Source organism: Anser cygnoides, chromosome 5, assembly GCF_040182565.1.
Source record: "Anser cygnoides isolate HZ-2024a breed goose chromosome 5, Taihu_goose_T2T_genome, whole genome shotgun sequence".
Taxonomy (NCBI): Eukaryota; Metazoa; Chordata; class Aves; order Anseriformes; family Anatidae; genus Anser; species Anser cygnoides.
The window spans coordinates 60,537,791-60,564,349 of NC_089877.1; the positions used below are offsets into that span (position 1 = coordinate 60,537,791).

At 39.3% G+C, this 26,559-nt stretch overlaps 1 protein-coding gene across 1 annotated transcript in view; it reads right to left on the reverse strand.

Annotated features, from left to right (window-relative positions):
* Window positions 1-2,100: 2,100 nt before the first annotated feature.
* SLC38A6 (solute carrier family 38 member 6) overlaps window positions 2,101-26,559 on the reverse strand; it is a 45,254-nt gene continuing 20,795 nt past the window's right edge. Inside the window, exons 7-16 of the mRNA XM_066997382.1 lie at window positions 22,898-22,980; window positions 22,369-22,427; window positions 17,513-17,578; window positions 17,250-17,303; window positions 15,407-15,486; window positions 14,592-14,692; window positions 10,149-10,270; window positions 9,128-9,272; window positions 8,916-9,010; window positions 2,101-7,763 (exon numbers count right to left, since the gene is read on the reverse strand). Coding sequence (XP_066853483.1) covers window positions 7,683-7,763; window positions 8,916-9,010; window positions 9,128-9,272; window positions 10,149-10,270; window positions 14,592-14,692; window positions 15,407-15,486; window positions 17,250-17,303; window positions 17,513-17,578; window positions 22,369-22,427; window positions 22,898-22,980 — 886 coding nt within the window. The 3' untranslated portion in view covers window positions 2,101-7,682. The remainder of the gene's footprint in view (window positions 7,764-8,915; window positions 9,011-9,127; window positions 9,273-10,148; window positions 10,271-14,591; window positions 14,693-15,406; window positions 15,487-17,249; window positions 17,304-17,512; window positions 17,579-22,368; window positions 22,428-22,897; window positions 22,981-26,559) is intronic.

Below are 26,559 nucleotides of genomic sequence, written 5' to 3' on the forward strand. Positions count from 1 at the left end.
GTTAGCCTCCACACCACCAAGACAGGGCTCAAGAGGGACACTTAGCACAGATGTTGTCCAGACTGCCTCTGTCTCCATGCTTGGTGTTCACCGACACGAGGCCAGACTGCTGACTCTGCCACACGGGTCAGGCCTTTCAAATGTTAGGTCTAAAGGATCAAATAACAATTTATGCATTTGGAAAAAGAGAGGTGAACCGCAGACAATAAAAAGCATGGATTCGGTCATTTCTCTCTTTGAAAGCGGTGGAAGTTGTTCATCAAAATCCCCAAGCAAAAATCTCACTACGCGTCCCGTGAGCTATTCCCAGTGCCAGATCCGTACAAAGCTGTAAAATACACAGGCTACTTAAACCCTTCCTGCAGGGAGATCCGCAGCCACGGGCTGCACAAACCCAGCTGGGGAAATGCTGCATCAAAGCCCCGCTTCCGGACCAAGGTTCAAAATGAAACAGCAGAGCCGAGCTTGAGGAGGTGAGAATAGGGCCTGAGGTTTTCATGCTCATCAGCTCTAGGTTCTGTGCTGTGATAAGCATGTCCTAGGTCCCTTCTAGGTCCCCATATGTCAATCCTGTAACCTGCCTGGGAGGGTGGCTGGCAGCGCTCCCCGCACGCCTGGAAGGAGCAGCCTCCAGCAACCACCCAGCTTCCAGACCTCTCAGCTCTCCTCCAGCCAGACCCACGATTTGCTGCATGACAAAACGGAGCGATCATTTCCACCCCGGTCTCCAGAAAGGTAGTTCTGCAACCCGGGCTGATTAGCTACCACACCAGCCTCCTGTCCTTCGTATAAATCTAGTGCCTTTGATTACATCATGCCAGAAAACTGAAATGTAAGTCAGATGGTTAAGGCATTAATGGCTGCACTGTAAAGACTCAACAATGCAAACCTTCCCAAAATGAACTGTCTTGACCTTCACCATGCTGACAATAAAAGTGTGACATCATGTGCAAACGAGCTTTAAATTTAAACCAGGTGCAGCAAGCTGCCTGGCGTCTTAGGGCTGCTGTGTAAACCACTAACATGCGAGCAGCTATGCTGGAGGCAAGCGAAATGCCAAGCCCGGACAGGACCCGCTCAGCAACAGAAACAGGTATAAGCAGCTGGTGTGGTGCAGGACAAAATAACGCATCGCACTTGAAAAAGGCAGCTCTGGGGTTATTTGGTACCAATTCTAGTTGGGGCAAATGTTATTAAGTAAACACAAGTTTGCTGATGTTCATTTCCATGCGACGAGCACACTTGCATTCATACAGCTCTGGAATCAAGCCAGTAGTACAGTGATGAGGTTTGTCCATTTTTCTCTCCTATTCAATTCAAGACTCCCTTAGACTTTGCAGAATGCTTGGGGTTGTGCTCGCAGGTTGTCAGCCTGGACAGCAATCAGAGAGCTCTGTGATTTACAACCCAAAAACCATGGCCCTGCTCCAGAGCCCTTCCAGTGCAGCCATCACCCCTCTTGCTACTGCTCCTTAAAGAAATGTTCTGCCTTCCCCGGCCACCCCTTACCTTGCTGCACAAAAATGCCCTTCCCACGTGGGTTTCTATGAGCAGTTTTCCACCTGCTTTGCCCTGCCCGGCTCCCGCCATCCATGCCTGGAGGCAGCGCTGGCATGGGGCACGCTGTGTGGCTGTGGCCACTTACATCTCTTCTGCTGGTTCTCGTTTCACAGAAGCAAAACAGAGGCAGGGCTGCTGTGGATGAAACCAATACCTATGAGGGAGTCTACTGCAATTCTCTGCACCCTTCACATTTTGGAGAGCATAGCTCAAAGAGTAAAATCAAACTCTGCTGAGCTGACAGGTCCTGGAGGAGCAATGAGCACATTCATTGCAAGCTGGGTGCTGCAAGACATCGGTGCTCAGAATGAGGAATCACAGACAATTACACAGGAGAACACAGTGAACCAGGCACTGCTGGAATTATTTTAAGGAAATCACCCTTCCCTGGCTAGAGAAATGCTACAGCCCGAGCTGGGGCTAACAGCAACGCCATCACACTTCAGGAACCGAGGGCAGAGAACCCAGCACCAGGTTTGCTTCGCTAAGCGGGCAGGCCACGCACATGGCACGGGGAAGGAAAGATGACAAGCAAACAAGTTATGCAAATACTGTTCTTTATTTTCTGCTTTTTCGGAACATATCCTAGCTGTTCCACAGGGAATTCAGAATAGGAAACATGTTGCACAACACACAGGTCAGACATCAGCTAGGCCTTTTTTACATACAGATGATTTTTATTTTTTATTTTCAACAGAATTTCAACTCCACATTAAGCACGGTTGAATGAGCACTACTCAAACACAAACACAAAAAACATCACCACAAACTGTAGAAGTTAGGCAGCTCTTTTTTAATACTGAAAACTGTCTGCCACTGGCAGTCGTTAGGCAGTGATATGCCTCACGGTTTCTCAGTACGCAGAACAACTATAATGAATGCTTTCAACATTGAAGTCAACTGTAAAACAACAACTTTGGGTTAAGTGTTAAATCTAATTAGGAAAGGAGTTCTGCAGCAATCAATGTTACTTTACCTCCTGGGCTGATCGAAAGTTGAATCTCTGAGAGCTCATTAGGATGCCCACTACAGAGGTAACACTAATCTTCATCCCCGTAGGGACATTTGGAAACAACTTGATTATCTTCAAGCATATGCAGTGATGCAGTGGTAAAATGTCCACCCCTTCTATTGTTTATACAAATATCAATGTAAGCCAAATAAAGATCCCAGGCTGCTGAATTAGCATGATTCAGAATTTTGAACCTCACTTTGGCTCAGGAAGAGCTCGGGAGCTAGCTTACGAGAAAGGTACACATCTGCATCGATGGCAAAGCAATTAATCATTTGTATCCAAAACAGGCACAATTCTGTCCTCACATATCCTTTGTAATACTGAAAGAGCATCAGCTGATGCTAATGAAAATGGTTCGTGTTCTTTACAATTAATCTTAAAATTAATTTTAGGAATTTATTTTAAACAAAACTGGCCATATTGGGTCAGGCAAAAAGTCCACAGTAATCCTGCTCTACCAGTGCCCAAGGGAGACGCCAGTGGAGGTACTTGCAGCCTCCCTGCACTGCAGCTTTTGGAGCACTGACTTCCAGATCCATACCGAAGTGATTATTTGTGCAGCACCAGTAATGAACATACTATTCATACAGTAATGAAGTACAAGCCCATATCCTCTCTCATGGAAACAATGCGTTTACCAGCTGGGTAGGATTCAGCACTTGCCCTAGCAGCTCAATTGGACCATCACGCATTTTTCCTCATTAGGAGGATCGCAGGGGCATGAAATACGGCACCTTGAGTACACTCCGTGTGACAAAAATGATTTAAGAGCTCCAGATCAGCACAGGCTTCCCCTGTTACAAAGTTATGACATCTCCATGTTCCAAAAAGACAAATTCTTACAAGGACAGACATGACGGGCACACACCAAAAAGGCCTGCCTGCATCTAGCACTGACCTTAGGCAATGACGAGCTGCAGACACCTAGTGAAAACCAGAGCCACAAGGCGTGACTCAAGGCAGACCGTTCACCCACGCTGCACTCCCCATAATGACCATGTGGAGTGCCCAACTAATGGCACGTTCCTGCCCAGAGCCACACAACTGGCCTGCTCGAAGGAACCTGCTTTGGCAGGGGGGTTGGACCCGATGATCTTTCGAGGTCCCTTCCAACCCCTACAATTCCGTGATTAATGCAAAACCGAAATGGAGGGAAGGGGAAAGGAGTGACAGAGAGAGCAGGACGGTTTCAGTGTCTCAGTTTTCACTACACAGGGCCGTGAAAAAATTTTAAACCAACTTACTGCAATGAAGGTGAGTATTAAGAATGCAAACTGCTTAGAAACACGGGAGTAAAACAGGAGCATCTGCCACAATACTAAGACAGGTTAAGAACACTCTTGTTTTGCAGTACTCATTTCTGTAATGCTGTTTGCACACTCTCCGCACCCAGTTTACCACAGGCCATCTGAAACGTGAGCAGCTTTTAAACTGGCAAGGTACGGAAATAGGAGAATGAGTGAAAACAAATCAAAGGCTACCAAATAATTTTAATCTCTACATTTTTCTTCTTGTTCATCTGGGGAAAGGCAACCTTGCCAAGTGAGTTCAGAAATGCTAGCTACAGATAATAAAGTAGAACCACTAAAATTTAGAAATGTGGAAATATAGCCAAAAAAATCTGTACACAAGAAGAAAAATATATTTAGACGCACATGACTCAGCAGAAAGCTCCAGAGCGGGTGTACATTTAGCTCAAAAAACCTCATGCTTGTGTACAACGGTAGTGAAACCCTTACACAGCCATAATGAACAGAAGAGTCTTTGGGAGATTCAGAGGATAAAAATAGTGTTCTTGCTTTGTTTTTTCATAGCGGAAAATGCTTGCACCTTTTTCTAAGCCCTTTCTCTTTCTGCCCCTCTCCCCACATTTTAAGTTATGTATCATCCAAGCTTCTTAAAAGTAGCAGGATTTCCAGCTCTTTTCAAGTGGAAGATAACGCATTCTGCAAAGCAATGTGCTCCTATCCTTCCTGCACTGCAGCCAAAATGTAATAACAGAGCTCCAGCAGAGGTGCAAATTGCTTCCCTTCATCCTCACGGTGTATTAACTTCACACACTGGCATTCATCATTCCAGAGCCTACCTACCAGGACAGTTAGTTAATAGCCAGGCTTGCGTACCCACAGATTAAAAACAATTGTAGTGATTTCCATAGCATTACAGGGATCAACTGTAAAACTGACACCTTATTTCAGGTATTCTGTGAGTCCCCATTTTTTAACATGATGTACACAAACCCAGCTGTCTGTGTACGAGCAGAAGATTGCAATGCAGGGCAAGGCTCAGCTTTTTCAGGAGAAAGTAAGAGCAAAGGCTTAGCAAAACTTTGTCAACTTTCAGCACCTTCACAGATAATATAAATCTGCTTTGTTAAGTCCTGCCGTTTAGAGTTTAAAATAAAGTGACTGCAATGATGTCTTACAACTTCCACTCAATAGTAAGCTACAAGAGCATATGATAAATGAGAAAATTTCCATAAAACCTCCCAATTCTAAGAAATATTCCTCCTAATTCCTAATGTCTGAAAAAAAAAAAAACAAACCCAAAAAACAAAACATCTATACTTCATTGTCACGTCTCCTGTTTTCCTAAAAAGTTTTGGTTCAGTCAGAAAATAATTTCTTGATCTACTGCTATCATCGATTTCTCAAGATACACTTCATTAAAGTATATTTTTAGCTTCTTACACTACTGTCAGAGAAAGCCAGTGTGGATGAACCCCTATAGTTCACCCCTATAGTGAACCCCAAAGCCCATCAAACAGCTATTAGAGGGTAGCCACAGCCGGTAAGGTGGCTATACCTGGTTACGCAGAGTTGAAAAAGAACTGCAAGAACAAAGGCAAGATGCAGAGCCTCAATCCCTAACGCTCACACAATGATGAGAAGCTGTCTGATTGACCCCTCGATCCCAGGAGGCCAGAGACCGCTCGAGCTGGAGGCATGCTCAGTGTGCACAGATTGCTTCAGCAGGTCAAGTGTGAGGTTTGTGAGAAAAACACTCATCTAGTGGCTGCTGCTGCACAGGAAGGCAGTCCTACTCCCTCCACCCTAAAAGAGCTCACTCATTTGTTTTGGCAGATAACTTGTCACATCTCCTGGTCACACGGGCTTTCTGCTAGTTAAACACGCTGAGCAGGAGCCACCGCCAGTGCTGGTGCCCTAGGAGAAGTTGTGACCTTCTGGCCAAGAGTGGAATGCTGTTTCTGGTAGTGAAAAACTCTTAGATGGCTCACCTTGCATCATGAAACCTCTGCTAGAAGCTTTGTGATAAAAATGACTGCGACCTTTTCCAGAATATAGTGTACCAATTCCTACAGAACGGGGATTCAACCAAACTTGTGAGTTACTGCCCGTGCCTTACCACTCAAGTCTATTTCTGTATTAAACTCCTAAGTCGAAGAAAATTCCCGAGGCACAAAGGATTCCTGAAGCAGTACCAAGCTGCACAACCAACACCACCTGGGTGCCTTCAGGCCATCTATCAGAAGTGAAAAACATCTTACAGATCCCGAGAGTTGAGTGATCTGTTTGCACTGGAGCTCAATAACACAGACCTGCTGCTAAGAAGTTAGAAATGCCAATTTACTGGGGCATCTTCCCTACCTCAAATGATAAAACATACGTCAACGCATTAACAGCATTGTTTCAGCAGGATTTTCCAGCTAGAGAAAGGTGTGCTAACTGTGCACCTTACGGACAGAAAGAAAATATAAATGGCACTTACTAGCTGCTTCCAAATTACATAGATAAATTACTTTGCTATGTTTTGTTTGTGTCTTATACCAATTCTCAGATGTAAAAGTGCTAACCTAAATTAAAAGAAATACTGCATCTGGAAATGATGAAGAACTTTCCCACTCTCTAAATCAAGCCATTTGAGTCTGAGGTCTAATTTCTTAACTTTACACAAGCCGTTCCTGTGGAGGCTTAACTTCTTTAGGGCATATAGTCTCTAAAGAGATTAGGTTATTTTAAAGCCATCCTATTCCATCTGATAGTAACAAATTTAAGAAGGTTTACCGTGATATTAGTAGAATGAAAGCAGTGGAAGATATGAGGAATTTTTGTGGTGGGCACCCAATACCATACATACCAGAGCCCAGTTGGTGTTGAAAATTGCAGTCACATTCCATTTAGGCCAAGAAAGAATTACAGAAGGGTACATTAAATTTTAGAGATCTGGGGTAAAACTAAGGTCCCATAAACATAAAATTTCCTTTGACTTCAACACAGGCAGAATTTCACATTTCAAGCCCAAACCTCCTCTGACACACAGCAGTACATAACATTTAGATATGCTCTATTTCAAACATGAAACACTAGTAGAAATGGGAGTAAGAGAGAAAAAGAAACATTTTCCACCATCAGGAATAGTGAGGTAAATTGAATAACATTCAAAAGCAGACATTAATTGAGAGATATCTATTTTTAACTTGAAAATTGAGACTTCCTAATGCTACTAAAACCTATTAAGCTAGATGGGCAAAAGCGTCTAATTTAAAAATTACTTCAGTATGATTCAAGTACACAGAGGTATAAAACTGTATTCAAGAAAACAATTACCACGATGTGCCCATTAAACTGGGCTAAGGCTCTTGGTTTCTGAATCCATATTTGGATAAATTAGGGTGAACATTTGGAATCAGGAAGTTCTTTATATGAACTGGCTGAAGTTTTGGAAATTATTCAAGCAACAGAAGTCTTTCACTGTTAGGATAATGTGTGGCATGCACATCAGGATTGATATAAAATCTGTCCATATCATTCTCTCTAGAAGAAAAGTTATTTCAAGGTTCTGCTTTTGTTCACCATGTGCACTAAACTGTTTTTGCATTGCAGAAATTCTCAAGAGATCTTTTTACCTGTCATGATTACATCATTAAAAACTAATATTTTAGAATAGCAAAGACTTATTGTGCAATAACTGAAGAGAGTTCCTTCTCAAGATTAAAGAAAGAACGTTACTAATGGACTAAAAACCAGAGGATTATTTCTTCGACAGTGATTTCTTTAGGATGTTCAGCATTCATTTCAGTAGTTTTGACATATCTCTGGTTCTTGATGTTCTCCTGAAGCCCACTTCAGACAGTAACAATATGCTGTTACTGATTAATCCAATTGAAAATTATTAGAACTAAACTGAGAAGACCAACGCAAATGCCAAAAATAACCAATGCACATGCCTGTGAAGAAAGAAAGAGAAAAATTAATGTTTTACTGAAGAAAGCATTTTACATTTCTAAAGCTTATGACTGATGATGAAAAAAACCTGTAAGGACAGGTTTAAACAGTGTCTTTTCAAATAATCTTTTATGCTGCAATTATTCAGTCTTCAAATACAATGCGTCTGCTTAGGGTGAAATGAAACTAAGTCTGCCCTGAGATGGTTTCTCCGGGAACTCCCAGAACAGTTTAGTTTGCTCGCAGTATCAGTATGAAAACTGCATAGATGGACATGCTTGACAAAAAAAACCAAAAAAACATAATTAGCCCTTTAGAGCTCTGAATGAATTAAAAAACCGAATTTGTATTTTACCAAAATTTAAATGACAATGGATTCTTTATATTTCTGAACAGCCAGGTTACAATAAGGAAACCACAATTCAAGATACAATAGATTGTGAATTTCTAACAAGGCCCCCAATTTTTTTGTAACTACTCAAGACTTTAAATGATCAGAAGAGCCTCATCACAAAATTTTCTTTCAGGTTCTCTGATTTATCAACACAAGAGCAGCCCTGTGAATCATAGGAATAGCAGATAATCTACGTATAAGCAGTTTGTTGGCATTTTAGACGCTGTCACAGAGTTGTTCTGCTGAGCAGTGGTTAAAAAGAAGCAGAGTTATAGCGCAAAAAGCAGGCTGCTGCACAAATTCCAACTAGAGCTTAACATACTGTGCCAAAAGAGAAACCATAAAGGAAAAAAAAAATCACCATGTTTTTCAGAAGGCTTACACAGAAAACAAGCATAAACACTGTTTCACTTAAATGCAGTTTGGCTTTGTCCCAGCTGCCCAAACAACATCAGAGTAATGCGTAAAAAACAAAGAGAAACTGGATTAAAAGTTGACATCTGAAAACTATAGGGAAAAGCATGTATTCAGATCAGTGGTCCAGCCCACAGACATACTGCTACTCTAAGAGGTCTTGTAAAAAAGGAGTTTCAGAAACAGCAGAGCTAACACGAACGATAAAAGAAAATGCTCACAGATTTTGCAAACTGCAATGAAAACAGGAACTTTGCCCCTTGGATTACATGCTCTACAGTGCATTAAGATGTATCTAGAATAAGCTTCTTTAAATATAATTAGCACAAGTTGAATAAAAGCATACCCCAAGTTTCTGTGGTGATAGGAAGTCCTCTCTGCTAAGCTTCAGATAAAATAGTCCAGGATATATAAAAAGCAAACATGTTGACGTGGTTGAACCTTTAAAAAACAGAAAGTAAGATTTTACTTGGAGCAAGATTAAAATATACTAGCTCATCATAATACTGAATTTCTTGAATAAAAATAAAAATAATAAAAAAGCAAACAACAACTTACCAACTACTCCAAACATGTTTTTAATGTCTGGCACATATATTGCAAACAAAACAACAATTGTATTCAGTGCTAAAGTGACAAAGATATGGCAAATCCATGACACAGGAAGATGAGAGAAAAATAGCATCAATACTGCTTTCCTTGCCTGCATAAAAGGAAGAGAAACATTGCATGGTTAAATAAATGCATATATTTTAATCTTATTTCAATTTCATAAACAAGAATTGTATCATTTCAGATGTGAAAAAACATTTTAAATCAAATGCAAAAATAATTTGGTAATAGTTAAATGAAGTTTTGTCTTTCTGTAGCATGGAAATAACTAAAGTATTAAAGCGATATTTATCATGTGGGCCCTTAGTCTTAAGGAACAATTCCTTATTTGCATGGACAATAAAAGGTTTGGGGATAATCTTTTGTCTCTGAGCATGCTTGTTAGGAAGTAACACTGCTGCCAACTTGTATGTAATCTATACACTACTTATATATACATAGTTTTAACTACTGCTTTTTTATTTTTTATTTATTTTTTATTTTTTTGTCATAACCGAATGAATTCTCTCAAACCTACCATGGTATTGATAAGCTAACGTATTTTTTTTTCCAGTGGTGAAATAAGTCAATATGTGTTTTCAATTTACAATGAAATTGAGTTTTCAAGTGTAAGTTTGTTTGTGTGTGCGTGCGTGCATGTAGAAAGGAAAATCCAAGTCAGCAAAACTCAATCTAAGAGGAAAAGAAAATCAAACTAAATAAACTTTAGAAGTTCTGAATTCTCTAAATTAAAAACAATGCTGTGGGCTAGTTTTAATCTGAAATCTGTCTCAAGAGCACAAATTAGCTTAGTGGTTAGTTGTTATTTTGGAGCTCTCATGGAACATATGCAAATATGTGGTCTTTGATCAATCACTTGACAAGTGAATAAAATACACAAGACTAGATGTGACTCAAATATTTCAGTCTGCAAAGCATTAGTGTTACCATTGCTTATGCCAGCTTAAAAATGTTTAGGAGTACTTACTGGGAAGTGGATTAGAGGGACTGTCAAAAGCACAGCAAACAGTATGGCTAATTTAACAGTCAGGATGACAGTATCATGTGGCAGGTACTTGTAACTTTGCAGCAATTCAGAGTCCACTTTGTCTGAAAAACAGAAAAATTAATTGTTTTCTTTATCGCCTGAGACCTAACAGTGAAATAATTAGCAACGCATATTAAGCTTACATTCAAATTGATCATTTTGCTTGTAACTAGTGCACAGTGGGAGGGGGTGCACAGAAGCATCACTGATATACCAGCTCTAACTGATACATAACCCAGAGAAAACTTAAAAAAAAAAAAAAAAATAATAATAATAAAACCTTCAAAAGGCAAGACCCTATAAAGCCTCTGATGAATCCAAAGCCATCTAAGAGAAGATACAAATATGGAGGAGGAAGGATTAAAAAGATATTCCATCCTTGTAGATACGTGTTCTGAAACTTTCAATCCACTCACTATTCAGGCAATGTTTAAACTTACCTGAATTTTGCCACATTAGCTAGGCTTAAAATAGAAGACAAATTTTAGTGGCTTGAAACGATGAGCTAACACCACAGGTAAAGTCTAGAAACCTCCTGAAAACATCTCTCACAGAACTAAAGAAAACATACAGATATTGGTATCCACAAGTCTTAAATCTTTTCTATGGGAATATTTTGAACAAATAACAAAAAGCACCATTCACAAATTAAAACGTGGGTTTAGTCAAAGTCTGCACTCCCAGATATACTGACGCTTGACAAAGGGCCTGAAACTTAAGGAGGGGCTTCATTTCACTAATAAAGAAAATGCAACTTGACTGATCAAGTCTTTACACAACTCTTCCAATCCTAACATGTCAGGAATACCGTAACCTCCGGATTCACTTTTCTAGGCTCCAAATACCTGCATGGAGGCTGCTAGAGTTCAATTTAGAGACTTGTCTCAGTTAGGACCTGGTTTGGCACAGATGCTGTACAAACCTGTTGACAAATACCATTTGAAGAGTAAAAAATCTTCGGTAGTGTGAAAAACAAATTGTATTATTTTTGCTGTCTGCTGTCTTGCCAAGTAAAGAGAAAGGGTACATGAAATGAAGCCAAGTATACAGTACTGTAAAACTTGTTTGTATGAAACAGACAACACCAGATTCTTTTTGTTCAACTAGAAACCAGGAACAAATTCGCTTTGCTAAATTGACTGAAATGCATTTTCCCTTTTTTTCTTTTTCCAGAAACATTAAGTGATATGTGAGGTAAAATTTCACGATTTGAAAGAAAAGCTGCAATTCAATTTAAAGGAAGAAATGTTCAGAACTATGCTAGGGTGTGTGCTTTTCTTAACCACTGCCTATACATATATTGGTGTACTGCTGGATGACATGGAGAAGAATATTTAGCATCGGTTATACTTTTAAAAGATATTTCTAACAACAAAAAATATCTATTTTGACACTTAAGACTGATTTTTCTCCATGCCAAATGGAGGCAAAGTGCAAAACAATGACACCTAAAGGCTGACAATTTGGTTTCCTATAGCACCCGGAGAACAGGGGACTGTGTTGGTAACACAACTAACCACACCAAAAGCTTTCGTATCACAGCTCTACTTTCTTCAGAGTGTGAATCTTGTGTGATCTCCATCACGTGCGTATTTAGCTTTGCAAAACCCAGTGTACTGTGGAATTACTACGGTATTGTACACCGTGTGTACATCTTCACCACAAGTTACTTTTGTGCTACTCAAGGCAGAAGCGGGACAGAGATGAATCAGCACCTGCATCCTTCACCTTTGTCTAAGACATTTGCCTTTTTAACCTGAAAAGCTTCACTACTGCCAAGCTGACAGCAAAAGCCAGAGTCCAGAAAGCAGCCTGCTCCTTTGACTGTGTGTGCTTTTTTGGAGTTCAGAATGGACCACGTTTTCACCAAAGTCCAGTCAGTGTATGAAGTTTCAAATCCGCAGAAAACAATATAAAACTTCTGAGCCACAGAAAGATGAAATGTGTCTCATTTCAAAGAGGAAACTTTTTTGTTTGTTTTCAATTTAAAATAAAATGGTTTGCATTTTCTTGGACTGGTGTTTTAGGAACAGAGAACAGATTCTCTCTATTTAAAGAAGTAAGTTAATTAAACAAGACAACCAAAAAGTTAAAAAAGGAGCAGAAGCTTGCAAGGGAAAGAAGTAATATCTTACATTCACTGTTGGTTCTGGTGTTTTAGGCTCTTGAGTCAGTTACTAAAAGAAATCATGCTTGCAGAAAACCAGAAATGTTCACAGTGAAACAGACTAGAAATCTGCAGTCAGAAGGCCTTGCCCCAGAGAAACCGTGACAGTGAAGGTGACAGGAATTGGGACTGTTTCTAGGACTCCCCCCCTTTTTTTTTTTTTTTTTTTTAATCTTCCTGTGGAGATCTCATCTGACTCTCTAACAGTGAAGCTCTCATCCTGAATCTCTCACAGTGGCACTTAAAATTATATTTTCCTACAAATCACATGGAGGCAGTTAATTAAATTAGGAAACAGTAACAGCGGCCTATACGCTATTAGGGGTTTCAAGACTCCCCATGTAATTTTTCAACGGATTCTGAGTATAAAGGGAACATTTTCAGACAGTTAAGGTCAGACATACGCTAATACTTGGAAAACAAGGTGCAAAATTTCCTAGAAATCTGGAATTGCTAGCTCCTGAAAGCCAACATTCTTGCTGCTTTGTCAAGCACTATCCCAAAGCTATGATCAAGAAACGTAAAACACTCCGAAAAGGAGAGGCAAGTCCTAATCAGAATACCCCAGTGTTATTGTCTTACTGTCCTTGTGGGAATTTTTATTCATTCCAATCCAGACAGGCTAGCATGTGACCATCCCGTATGAAGGGTGAGTTTTCAGAAGACATTAGAAAAATCCACGTAGATGACTGCGATGCACTTACATGATGTCATTTGTATGATACAACTGCGGAAGACAGATCACTTAAGCAGAGGCAACTCAATCTGAAAACGTGTGCTATATTAGGCAAAACACACCACAACAAATCTAAAGCAGGATGCTTAGAGATAAATGACATTTCCTAGAAATGGCACCACCGTGACATTATATGACAATAATGAAAACACTCTCAACCTGCTAACCGTTCAGAAGATGACAGAACAGCTGCTAGCTGTTATGTAAGACTGCTAAAATTGCTTTATGAAACAGACACACACCTACTTCTGCCAAGATTCTGATGGACCTTAAAAAGCCACTATGTGGATAAGAGTTTGGAAATCTGAGTATTTGCAAAACACAATAGCAGTCACCTGTGTTTAACCTCAACTAAAAAACTGCTCCCAAAAGTATACAAGAGTCCCACGTCGGGTTATTAAATTGGTACTCAAGTACCTTGTCATGTAAGCTCTATAGCAAATGGAACTGGAAGATATCCATAGAATTTAGTAGGGACAGTTTCACTGCCACTTTTCTGCTTGGTAAATAAAAAAGGTATATTTACTTTATCAGGTATTATGTCGACAACATCTCTAAGAAATGTGTGTTTCTTGCTTCAGAACACGTATCAAGCAGATACCACCTCCAGCTCAGGAACCACATGGAACACAATTTATTGAAGATGGGAAGCATGTACTAGGAAGACCAACTCAAATGTTACGCTTTAATTTTTTTTTTAATTCTTCCCTAGCCTTTTGTCCTTGCCCTCCACTGAAGTCAAGCCACAAAATCAGATGGACCTTTCGTCTGATTCAGCCCTTTTAATTTTCTTATCTTCCTTGCCTATTTTTTCTGGAGTCCTCTAGGTTATCTTTACCTTGTGCATGAAGAAAAGGTATCACAAAGAAGTCACTTTGTGCAATCCTTTAAAATAAAACTTCCTGTTATTTTAGGAAAGGAACTAAACTTCCAGCAGATTTTGAGTGAAATAGCTAGTGCTAGTTCTGATAAATTTGTAAAAAGCCAAAACCAAAACAACGAAGCAATACATGCTTTGTACCCAAGCTGTATCAGACAAGGCACAAATGACTGCAAAACTACATGTCTCCATGACATCAGGGCTAGCTTACTGAACGTCACAACCCTTACAAAAAAGGCAGCAGCCTCAGCGCTACTGAGAGACTACAAAACAGGTGGGGATATCACAGGGTTAATAGGCATGATGAATTTTGCTAGAAGATACAGCCTTAGAAGAGAGGTTTCAAACTTGCTGGACCAGCAGACTCTGCCACCAGATCTCAAAATTTCTCTCACAGACCATGATTTTCACTTACACTCTGAGAAGTCAATGAGACTCTAACACTTTGCAGTATCAGGCATATCCTTAAGTCTTCACAGGACCAAGATTTCTGAGAATTTAAGTCTATCAATGCATAAACAAGCCTGAAGTTCTCCAGACAATGCATGCATCATTTATTATTAGCCTGCATTCTGGAGAATACTTGGAGAACATACTTACCATAAAATGTCAGATACCCAAACAAAGCAGACATAAAGTAAATTAGGAAACTCAGGCCAATTCCTGTGACAGTTACATTCTGCATTCTACTTTTGGATGGACTAAAATGAAAAAAAAAAAAAAAAAGAGAAAAAAAGAAAATGAGTGTTGTTTAATGTGAACCATTGAACACCATGCGTTCTACATTATTAAAAAAACATAGCAGTTTGCCTTTCATAAGAAAGCATATTCTTAATTTATGGCCACAGTTATTTGCTGAGTCTATGTTCTCAGTAACACTTGTTTTTCTTACAGTATTTTTAATCTTGCAATTAAAGTGCACTTTCCATGCAGACAACAAACACTGTCCCTATGTGGTAGGGAATTTAGACATGCCAGAGTGATATATGTGAGTGTATATATATATATACATATAAATTTATTTTTTTTAATCAAAGTTTTGATTTATAAAGGATGATAAACATCCAGAGACAGGAAGGCAATCTGGGCCAAAATCCACCGAATCTAGTGAAATGCAGTTTCAGTTACAGCAATAAAAACTAACTAGTAAGTACCTTAGCAAATGACCTTTTTTTCTCCAGATGGCCAGGACAATGTACTGACATTGCTGATGGAACCATATTTGCTACTTTTCTCTCCTGTAAGAGAGGAAAAGCCAGTACAGACTAGAGCTGTACACCTCCCAAAAACATGAAGGCTACCGAGTTTGCATTGCTTGACAGCACTGACTTTAAAATATTCAGGATTAATTTAGGGAAAATATAGCAGGAAAGCTACCATAATATTTTAATGTTGCCTGTGTTTTCATGTATTACCTCTGGAGCTCACAGTAAATCGGCAAGACGGAGGTATGGCAGAGAAAAGAGAAGGCCATAGTTGGTATTGCATAAGCACTCTAAAATAGAAGAACAACATATTTTAGGTTGTTTGTTATTACAGATGGTTGGAAAATTATCTGAATGAATTCAGCGTTCAGTACAAGCCTTGGAAGACAAAATCTTTCCATATTAATGCTTCAAGATAAATCTTCACAACACAGAATGGTGCCTCTGAATCGTTCCACAGAACTGGACCTTTTCAACTGGTATCTCTTCAAGTGCTGTTCCTAGCTTACTATTTCATGATCAGGAGAGGTCATCAGACAGCAGGTCAATCAGCTAACAAGTCAGAGGCCAAGAACTTAAGAGTAGGATTTGCCCCAGAGTCCGTGTATCGACCATGAAATTTTCTAAGAAGTTTTCTAAATTTCAATATTCATAGCTACCTATCAAATTATTTACTCCATTAACCTTGGTTTCACTATTTTCTCATTATTTCATAAAAAATTGGATACAGCACCCAGAAAACATAACGTGCTTTAGCATCCGAAGTTTTAAGATAGTTACATAATTAAAGTTGTAACCACACAATTAGTGGTATGTTATTTCAAAAACTTGTACTAGCAGAGATGAATCATCTCCTATAGCTTACTTTAATTGCCAAGTAGCAATTAAAGTATAAAATAACCTAAACTACAACAAGGCCCATGCTGGTAAAAAAAAAAATATGCCACTTTCAATTGATAAAATTAAAAAGGCAAAATGCAGTATAGGTTCTACAAAGTACAAAAGGCCAGACCAAAAGCTGTAACATCATGGTAGATGCTTCTGGTCAAAACAAAATTTCTTCTTTGATCTACATTTATATTTGTCTGATGTTTGCATTGCCCAAGCTTTCTTTTTCTTTCTTTTTTTTTTTGTTTGGGGGGGGGGGGGGGGGGGGGGGGGGGGGGGGGGGGGGGGGGGGGGGGGCAGATTTTGTTCTTTCAGACAAATGCAACCAACTGCAGCCCTCTTGAGTTCCAATACGCTATAGGCCTGTCCCAAACTTATTCTTCTCTTTTCCCCTTCCTCTTCACCCAGCAGAGACCGGAGTGCCAGGTGAGGTTTAGGTTGGATATTATGAAAAGTTTCTCCACTGAAAGCTTTGTGAATTGTTGGAACAGGCTGCCCAGGCTGAATCACCAACCCTTGGAGGTATCTGGAAGACGTGCAGATGTGGTGCTTAGGGACGTGGTTTAATGGTAGGCTTGGCAGTGCCAGGTGAACAGTTGGACCTGATGATCTTAGAGGTATTTTCCAACCTAAATGATTCCATGATCCTATAATACTTCCTCTCCTGCAAGACATAGCGGGTGGTGACACAATTTAAATGCCAGATTAATTAACAAATACCTGAGCTGGCATCCAAAGAAATGCACAAGATTGCATTAGGCCTGAAGAATTAGCTTCAGGTAAGCAAAAAATAAGATTAGGTCCAGGCAGTTTCAGTAAACCTGTTCTTCAAGGAACTAAAAGTGTGCGTACAGTCAAGCAGCAGTGACTTCCAGCACATTAAGTTGGCTTGATCTGACTGCATCATGAGGCTGACCACCGCTGGATCTGTTACACTTAATACTTCAGTCACATTTGCAAAATGTTTTCATTAAATGCTAACTTGGACACCCAGCCTTCATATAAAAAATGAAAGAGAGACTGGATAACGCTTGGCAGTAGGTATAGGAAATATTTCAGCAGCCTATAACTAGTTTTACAGAAGTTTAGCTTACCCTGGATAGAGATTAAACCCCAATTCTTTAACACCCTCCCCTTTAGTTAGCTTACTGTTAGTAGAGATTACCTCTTTTGAAAGATGAAAGAGCTTTGCTTTACAATCTGCCGTAGAATTTGAAACCTGTAAGACATACATGCAAAAAACATGACATAATGAAAGAATGAGCCCAGACCACAGACGTGAAACTTTTTGGTTTCTCGACAGTAAAACTGAGATGGCTAAGAAAAGAAGGAATTTAAATCACAAGTAATTCTGAAAGTGTTAATGTAAAAAAAAGCATTCCAGTTATTAATAAAATTAGAAGAACTACAGAACAGCATGTACTTTACCTGTAAAGGTTCTATTGCACTCTTCAGCGGTAAAGGACAAGGGATGGACCACTTTTTTATCATAACCTGCAAAACACCACATTCAATGTACGAATGATATCCTAAAAATCAGGTTACATTTAGATATACATAGAGATAATAACGGACAGTTGGCGTACAAAGCAGGCAGCTACACCCACAGTAAATCAAGCAGTTTGACTAGTAGATAGTTGGGCTACAGAAAGGGGGACTCGACAGAAAAGCCTGTCCATGCCATTCCATCCAGCTGCTCAGTAACCACAGCTGGCAGCCTTATGGCTTGCCCGTCTGGAGGTGCTGTACTGAAATGAGCTATGACATTAACAGAAATACAACCAGTGCTCCGCATTCACTCCCTCTGTGCTCCACGCTAACTGCCTCCCATACAGAATAGCTGCTGTGTTAGCTATCCCAGGCTCTTTCGCTAAGTAGACAAGCCCTTAACAGAGATAGAGCAGAGCCTAAGGCTAATCTTAAAAGGCAGAAACATATGGTTTGGACTAGAAAGCAAAGGAAAAACAATAAATGCAATTATTGTCCCAGAATGTCATTGGGGCTTTAGCTACACCCTGCTGGTTTAGGGACTGCCAAGTAACAGTGCTGAAAATCAAAGGGAAATTAAAGTAAGAAACGTTACCTCTTTTTTCAGAAGGCTAGTTTGAAATGATAGTTATATTGCTCTCGTCACCCTAATTAATTTCCTATTGTAGTTGCTTGGCTTTAGAGGTTATAATTCTTTTGAAGCCTAGAGCAAATAATTAAAAACTTAATTAAAGACTCAGATTCATGGGAAGAATAACATGGAAGACAGTGTTTCTTCTGGCTCAAAGAATCCACTTCTTGCTTGCAGCCAAGTGGTGCTTCCCAGAGAGCAAGGATTAGGTGCTCCCTCTTGCCACCAGTGCCAAGAGAAGCAAGGGAATGCTACCTCGGGACAAGCTGTGGGGTATGCAAATAGCAGGTACACAACATGCCGAGTGTTGTGGCAATAACACACAACTTAAATTGAATAAATGGATTCTAAAAAATTGCCACTCAAGATATGGAACTAGGAAGCAGCTTGCACAACAGCACTCCGTAAACTTTGTGAAAAAGGATTAAAAGTGAAAATAGGATTCCTCCAACCACGTCTCTGACGCTAAATTGGCAGTGCTTCGTATCAGGTCTGTTCTTCTTCGCTTCCTGACTGGCCTAACTGCCTCCCTCTGTGCCATGTCAACTGCAACGCCACCCAAGGAAAGGTGGAAGAAGGGAGACACTGCTGGTACATCAAGAAGCTCAACCAAAGAGCGAGCATGGGAGAGGAAGGAAAGGACCAAACACCAGAACATGACTTGGGCCTTTACACACATGTCTGCCTCTGCAACATCTCCTCCTTCCATGCAGTGAGCAGAAACAATGAGCTCGGACACAGATGCAGACTGCTGCACCACAGCCCTGGATGCGCGGCAGCGCTACCTCCCCAGGATGCCTAAGGCTCTTGGCTAGCTGAAGGCATTTAGGAGGCCGAGCAAGAAGGCAAAGCAGTTCTTCAAGGAGATCTGTATATTTAAAAGGTACCTGTGTAGGTAAAATAAGGGAGAGGTTCCAAAGGCTCCAAAGTAAAAGGCTTTGTTTTTAAGTAAAGGGCTTTTAAGTAAAAGGCTTTGTTTTTTTAGCTCTGGCTAAGGCTTGAATAGGCTTCCTAAGCAATGAAAAGCTGCATGGAGCTGAGGGGGGAAATAAGCTGTGCTTGGCAGTGGTGGGCGTGGGTGCAGGGCTTCCAGCAAGCCAACAAGCAACCTTACATATATATATTGCAGAGGTCGGGGGGGGACAAGAAAAACCAACCATAAAAGCTGGAGCACATTCCTCTAAAATGAAATGGATATGGATTAAGAAGAAATTGAAATGGAAACAAAAGAAGACAATGCACTAGATGCATTTCAAATCTGTAACTTTATTTGCCTACCTGCTTAATTATTCAGATCTGTTCAGATTCCTGATTGCAGTATGCTCCTTATTTCTAACGAAGTTGCCAACAGGAAGAGATTGTTAAGCTGGCAGCACAGCTCAGTTAGCGGAGCAGGCGTGCAGGCAGCACAGACAATCCTCCTCTGGAACTTCAAGCCTATTCCACATAAACATTGTCTTTTGAGTATAACAAACATTTGGTTTTAACTTAAAAAAAAAAAAAAAAAGAGGGAAAACCTAAAGACAGATTCTAATGGAAATAGGGTATTTTCAACCCACACCAAAACCACTGCTAAAAATAAAGCCAGAGGTCTCAAAATGTTCTAACGTTCTCAAGGGGTGTTGCTTTTTGGTATCATATGGAGGGAGAACAGGAACCCCTTTATTTCAGCAGTACTAACAGCATTCAGCAAAGAGAAGCTCTCTGTGTGTAACATCATTCATTACATATGGCAGGTTCCCAATCTGCCTCACATTTTGTTCTGGGAACGTAAACAACAGATTTAGAAAAATACCACCAGGAATCATTAACACTTTTGTTGAACAAGCTACCAATAGGGCTGTCTCCATAAAAAAAAAAAATCTGTCTTTACTCTTCACCAATATTCGATGCAGCAAGGGGGAAGGCAATAAAAAAAGTGCAATGCTCACATTTCATTCCTCTTCATTTAGGATTCACATCAGGAAGGTATTCAACAATCAGAAACAAGAGAAAGTGCTCAGGACCTCACAGAATCTGGCTTTCAATTAATAGTAACATACATACGTGTTTTTTCTTCCTCATCAGTTCATCTCAGTGTTTTCATTTTTTCCAAGTGAAGACTATAAACAGTATATTAACTTTACAGGAAAAGATGCTGAAGCCCAGACAGGAGATATGTGACCTGCCAACGTCCCACGGCAGAGCACAAGAACAGTCTCCAGCCCTTTGACTCAGTGCACTCACCAGACCATAGTGACCAAGACGTGCTCTCTATAGCACCTACCTTTTCTGCATGCTGTATTAAAACTGCGGCTTACTGGCAAAAAGCTTAACAGATGGTATGCACTTGAAAATGCATAGAATTATTGTATATGCAAAATATGATTGTATTACTTCCATATGACTAACACAGCTTTCTTCTGGAATAAATTAAAGCATATCTGCCATACAGAAATTAACATTGTGCAAACTAAAACACCATTTCAACAGCACGTATCACCCACTTCAAAGCAATTAGATACAAAAACTAAACCACAGTTAACTCCTTTGAGTTTCAGTGTCTGAAAAAGTCAGATAAAATACTCCATGAATAGTATTAGTTTTCTCTAAATATCCATAACAGCTTTTAATTATATATATATTTTTTACCTCAATTAGATTTTCGGTGGCTCTTTCTTTGTCATTTAACAACAAAGATTAAGCAAATGATTTCTACCACTTCATAAGAAATGTGCCCTCCTTCGTTAGAACTCCCTGCATGCTTTTCTGTTACAGGGAATCAAATCTAAACCCTAGCTCGAATCATTGCAGCTTGTAATGTCTGCATGCAAGCCTTGTTTACAGACTTGCTTTCTCTGAGCCCAGAATTACTTTCAAATGCATCCATGCGCTAGGACAGCTTTCTTCAGACATCTGTGCAAATTCACAATGAAATATAGGGATCGGACTTGTTTTAAAACTCTTGCAAATAGCTTTGGCCCAAGACCTATTTCAGCATTACAGTTAGAACTTTGTTGATGGTGTTGGTTGTGTTTTTTGTTTTTGTTTTTGTTTAAGATAAATTTTAGGAAAGAGGTCAAAAGTTAAAGTAATTTATAAATACTACAAATGAATTTCCATTAGCTCTGGAGAGGCCGTGGCTGCTCCTCAGTGCTAAACTTTGGAAGAATACTTCCCAAGGTCCTACAAACACTGCAGCTCTCCAGGGATACCCTAGGGAGATGTTTTGACAGCTTTGAAGTTTGGTTTTATCACAAGGTTTAGTTCCTAATGGATTGCCTTGGTCTCCTGGATGGCATGTTTGTTCAACTTGCCTTCAACTCTGTTTATCCCTTTGTAAAACAGGTATTAAATGCAAGTCAATGCAAGCCAGAATGACAGGCAAGAGGGGGAACATTTTTCCAGGCTCCCAAAAAAGATTCTTGATTCTATACCTAGGTGACAGTGTGAGTTGCATGGTTGTACTACATATTACACATGTGCATTAACATACTTCTTCCCTGTAAAAAGGAGAAAGGGTGCAACATTTTTCCTCTTAGATCTGCCTAGTAGGTCTCACTTCAGATATTTGGAAACATCTACCTCGCAGGGGCCTTGAGAGGGTGAACATCAGGGTCAAAAAACCCATATGGCTCGGAGAAAAGAACTTTTCCTTTCAGCAGGAAAGAAGAATAAGGTCATTGACGTATTAATGAATCTTGTAAACCGCCTTAATGAAGTTCTAGTTTTCCTTGCCTTTTTTTGAACTCTGTCACTCCATTGTACATGTAAATTTAATTTATTTGGAGTATATTAAATTTTCTTCTATGCTAGTTGAAGTAAGTAATAGTTAGAAGCTAAGAAAACAGAATTCTATTCCATTACTAGTAGGGAAACAAAAGTATGTGTGCCAGCTCCCTTCACTGCACTGTCAGCAAAACAAAAATATTGTTACATTTACCAGTCCAAAATATAATTATTTTAAATCTTTTCACATGCTTGAAAGTTCATACACATTTCCATGCCTCAGCAAAACAAATGTAATCTGTCCAAGCAGGCACATACTGAACTCAAAGAAAACTCTGAATTCTACATAAAATGTAACGGGGGGAAGGGAAGACAATTCATTTCAAAACAGACTTACGAAAACATTTAAACAATAAGAAAAAAAAAAAGATAAGCTGTGCACTGATTTTTAACTTACCACAAGAGCAAAGTACGCCATAAAGAAAAATGATAAACTACTTGTGTAGCCAAGAAAGCCTGTAAAATAACAGTAAAAATAAAAGAGAATTTATAAGGAAAGTGATCCTAATGTACAGCTAAAGCTTTACATTTTAGGCATGTTTTCTATTACAGTGCTTGGTATCTGGGGCTTAGGACTCAGAATAACAACATTCCAACTGCCTGTCACAGATCATTTATGTAGTTTTGTAGGGCAGAATTAGAACTGGCTTACCACTAATGGCATGCTGTAAGTAAATGCAGCTCTTTAATGTTCTGCTGTAAAGATTTTATTTTAGTATTGCAGACAAAATACTACTGCAACCCAAGTAATAGGTTAACTAGGCAGGGCTGGAAGGCAGAACATACTACAACAACTTAAGTAGTCCCCGCCATCACCAGCCCCCTGCCAGTTAAAATAAATAAATAACCCATTAAGGTTTTAAAGTCTTCAATTGTAATTGCTACTAAAGTAGAATAATATTCGCTTCTCTCCTTTAATTACTCACCAATTTTAGGAAGAAGTGCAAGGGGAAAAACAATGCAGACCGAAGTAATGAGAAGCAGCAGTCTCCCATCAAGGTACCAGGACCTGTTGGAAAAGCTACTTAGGACTGATCCGAAGTTCATGAGTCCTAAAAAGCGTGTTTAGTTTAAAACTGTGAACTTAGACAAAATATTCTCTAGGATAAAAATAAATAATTTCCAGTTTCAGGGTTTTTACCCCCGGTGCCTGTACTGTGATATAAAATAGAGCTCCCAGATAGTAAGGAAGCAGAGCACCATCCCACAATGAAGCAGCACGGCAGGCAATGTCCTGTAGGCAAGTGTCTGCATGGAGCAGGGGTCTGATGTGTGCAAAATTATTTCTCAGCAGCACAGTATGTAAATCCCTGCCTTTATTCAAACCAATGATGAGAGTGCCATGAGTATTCCATGCTCTACGGATTTCCAACAGAAGTGATTACACAACATGCTACACGTATCTCAAGTTGGATTACGTCAAGTTGTCTATTTCCACTACTAGAAGAAGTGTCAACTTTAAATCCCACTTACTGAAAAACCTCCCTTCAGTTTATCACTCTTACATGACTTAGTTCCTCAACATTTCCAAGAGGTATGACGCGTAAAGCTAACTAACCAAAAGTCAACCCACTGGTTTAAAAATTCCATTACATTTTCTAAACACGGCAACTTTCCGTTCTGCCCAAGTTTCATTATTCCTATCACCCACAGGGTTCAAATAATAGAGGAAAACTACAAGAAAATCAGCTTTCAGGTAATTTGAAATGTTTGCTGTCCAGAGGTAAAATGAGAAAGAGCAGCAATAAAAAAGACTTATTTTTAATTTTGCACAGTGATCCTTCATTTGTTGCAACAATTGGGGGACAAAAGAGACGGAAATTATTATAATGAAATCTGCTACAATGCTTATACATAAAAACATACACATAGAAAGCACCACAGAGGCATGTGAAGTCTTAATGCAGTAAAAATCTCATCTTCAGACAGAGGAAAGTACAGATGTGTAAGTTGTTAAGAAACAGAAACATCTTGAGGGTGGCTCCCCCAAACTTGGTAACCACCATATCCTGTACTGATAAACATCTTGCACATCAGCCTCCGACTTTACTACCTATAAACACCTTGGCCTTTGACCTTCAAGTTTATTTAGTCCAGGATATGGTTAGCACCTAATAAACAGGCAGCACCTCAAGTTATCATAAGGAAAGTAGTGTAACACCTGTGTTAAAGAAAAATTACCGCATACACGTATGAACGACTGTCATACATGGTGGCCAACCACTTGTGTCACTTGTTTAAAAAAATACAGGTAATGTAAATGAACAGAGGAATTTCAAGGCTGAGGAAATCTTGCCCGTCTCTGAATCAAAGTAACTCTTAAGTGACAATATCTATATTAAAAACAAAATATATCACTCTTCAAAAAATGTATTACTAGCCTACGCATGCTACTGCTACAGTTAAAAAGCAGCTTTGCCAAGATCAACTGTCTGCTGTAGTATTGTTAATATTGTTGAAAGTAATGTTGTTGACACTTATGGGTCACGTTTTTAAGCTTTTTCTTTCTTTCTAGTATGGTGGATGTTCACACTAGGAGCAACAGAAGAGCAGGCAAATCATAAAGAATGCTGCATTATGCTTAACGGTAACTAAAATGCCTCAGATACGTACACGTGAGGCTTCTAATTTAAGTCACCCAATTCAAGACATGCAGCAGATCCATACTTGCTCACGAGCTCAACAGGCCCAAGGAAAAAAATGATTTGGGTTACTTTATGGTAAATGAAAAAAAAAGAAAACACAAACATTTGTGGTGGAAGGGAAAGAAGAGAGGGTAAAATTGTAGTGAGGTGATGTGAAGGAGAAAAAAATAATTTTGTGTTTACTTTTAGAATATCCAATTCTTTTATTTATAAGAGCTCAACCTACTCCCCTGCCCCCCACCCCCCAAAAAAAACAATGACAAAAAATCCACCCGGAACAGTGGGCCAGCTATTGGTTATCAAAAAATGTGTCTATTTTCTCCCAAAATACCGTTGTAGAAATATATTTATTTTCCAAAGGCAGAATAAATGTGTTTATATTTCCTTTAAAATCAGTTTAATCTGCAGATATAATCCTACATGATAAATGCATTCCAAGTATGAAATTCAGAATATAAATCCTTGCCTCTACTGAAAATACTTTGGCATGCAGATGTTCCTTCTCCCTCCCCCATATTTTAACTAAAAGCAGACATTTATAAATTGCTTTAATTTCATTCCTGAATGCAACAGGACAAGAGATTCATATGTTCTAAATTAGGATCTTACTCTCAGTCCGTATCAATTATATAACACACAAGCAAGACAACTTAATTGCATCAATCATATCCCCCTGACGGGGTCATTAAATGTTAACAGAGGGCTCACAAATTACAACTTTTTAACACAATCCTCATTTGAAACTATGTTCATGTCATCAAAACTATGCGCAATTCTTGTTATGCAGAGAGAGTGAAACATCTCAGCTTCAATTAACAAGTGTTTATATCATATGTTTTTGTTTTTTAATTAAGACGTGAAGGTATATTACACACTGGGTCTGATCCTTTCAAACACATGCACACCTGCTTACCTTTAGCTATAAAAGTAATTCAATTTGCAAAACATTCTTTAGGTGACTTTCCTGGAAGTATGCTCATATATGGCATATGAGTATGAAACATTTTTCACAGATAGTTTAACTGACACATCTGATAAATTCTAACTACAGTTAAAGACAAATTCTGTACCCAGAGGCATGCCTATCAGATGCCATACTGACTTAAAACCAGAGCAGTTGTGCAACCACATCTGGAAAAAAGCAGGCCAGCTAAAACAGTTTAATCAAAGCAGGCAATATTTATGCCCTTTGCATACATAAGCTGCTGCTTTGGCTTGATAACTGATTACCTATTTGTGTTGGAAAATTTCGTACTATTTAAAAATCTCTGTTAGCAAAAAGCTACTCTAATATCATGAAAATTATATTAGAATTGATATTCCATATAAAGAAAAGCATGGAAACGAAAGATTACAATCCATCATGGCAACTAATATGGCAACATAATATATGAAATATGGATGTGGGCAGACATGGACATACATGGACATACATACATGGCTATGCCCATGCACCTGGAGTACTGACTGACCACTGCATTTGAATTATTTGCTAGGGCAAAGAACAGAGGAGTCAAATTGTGTCCAAAGAACATCAATCAATGGAAGAACTCCCAGTAACAGGCGCAGGAACAGGACAAGCCCTTGGCTGAAAATTAACTTACCATTTGAGCTGTGGTTAGTATTCCGATGGACAATTTCAGCTCTTTCTCAATGCAAAATTGAGCTTCGTTCCCAAACTGTAATTTCAGCTAAGGAAGAAGTATGGGTGGTGGTAGTGCTGACAGCGCAGTGAGAATTACTGTGGCTCACATCATTTGCAGTAACTGGCTCAGCCACTGCAACCTGTCTGCGTGTTCAACCAGTGCTCTCCTCTCAAAGATCTGCATTAGGACCCTGATAACACCAAAAGCTGGCGGGAGCATTACCTAATAGGTAGTTTAATAAAAGAGTCTTTTATATTGCCTTTTTTAGACAGAACAGTATTTTGGCCAATATGTATG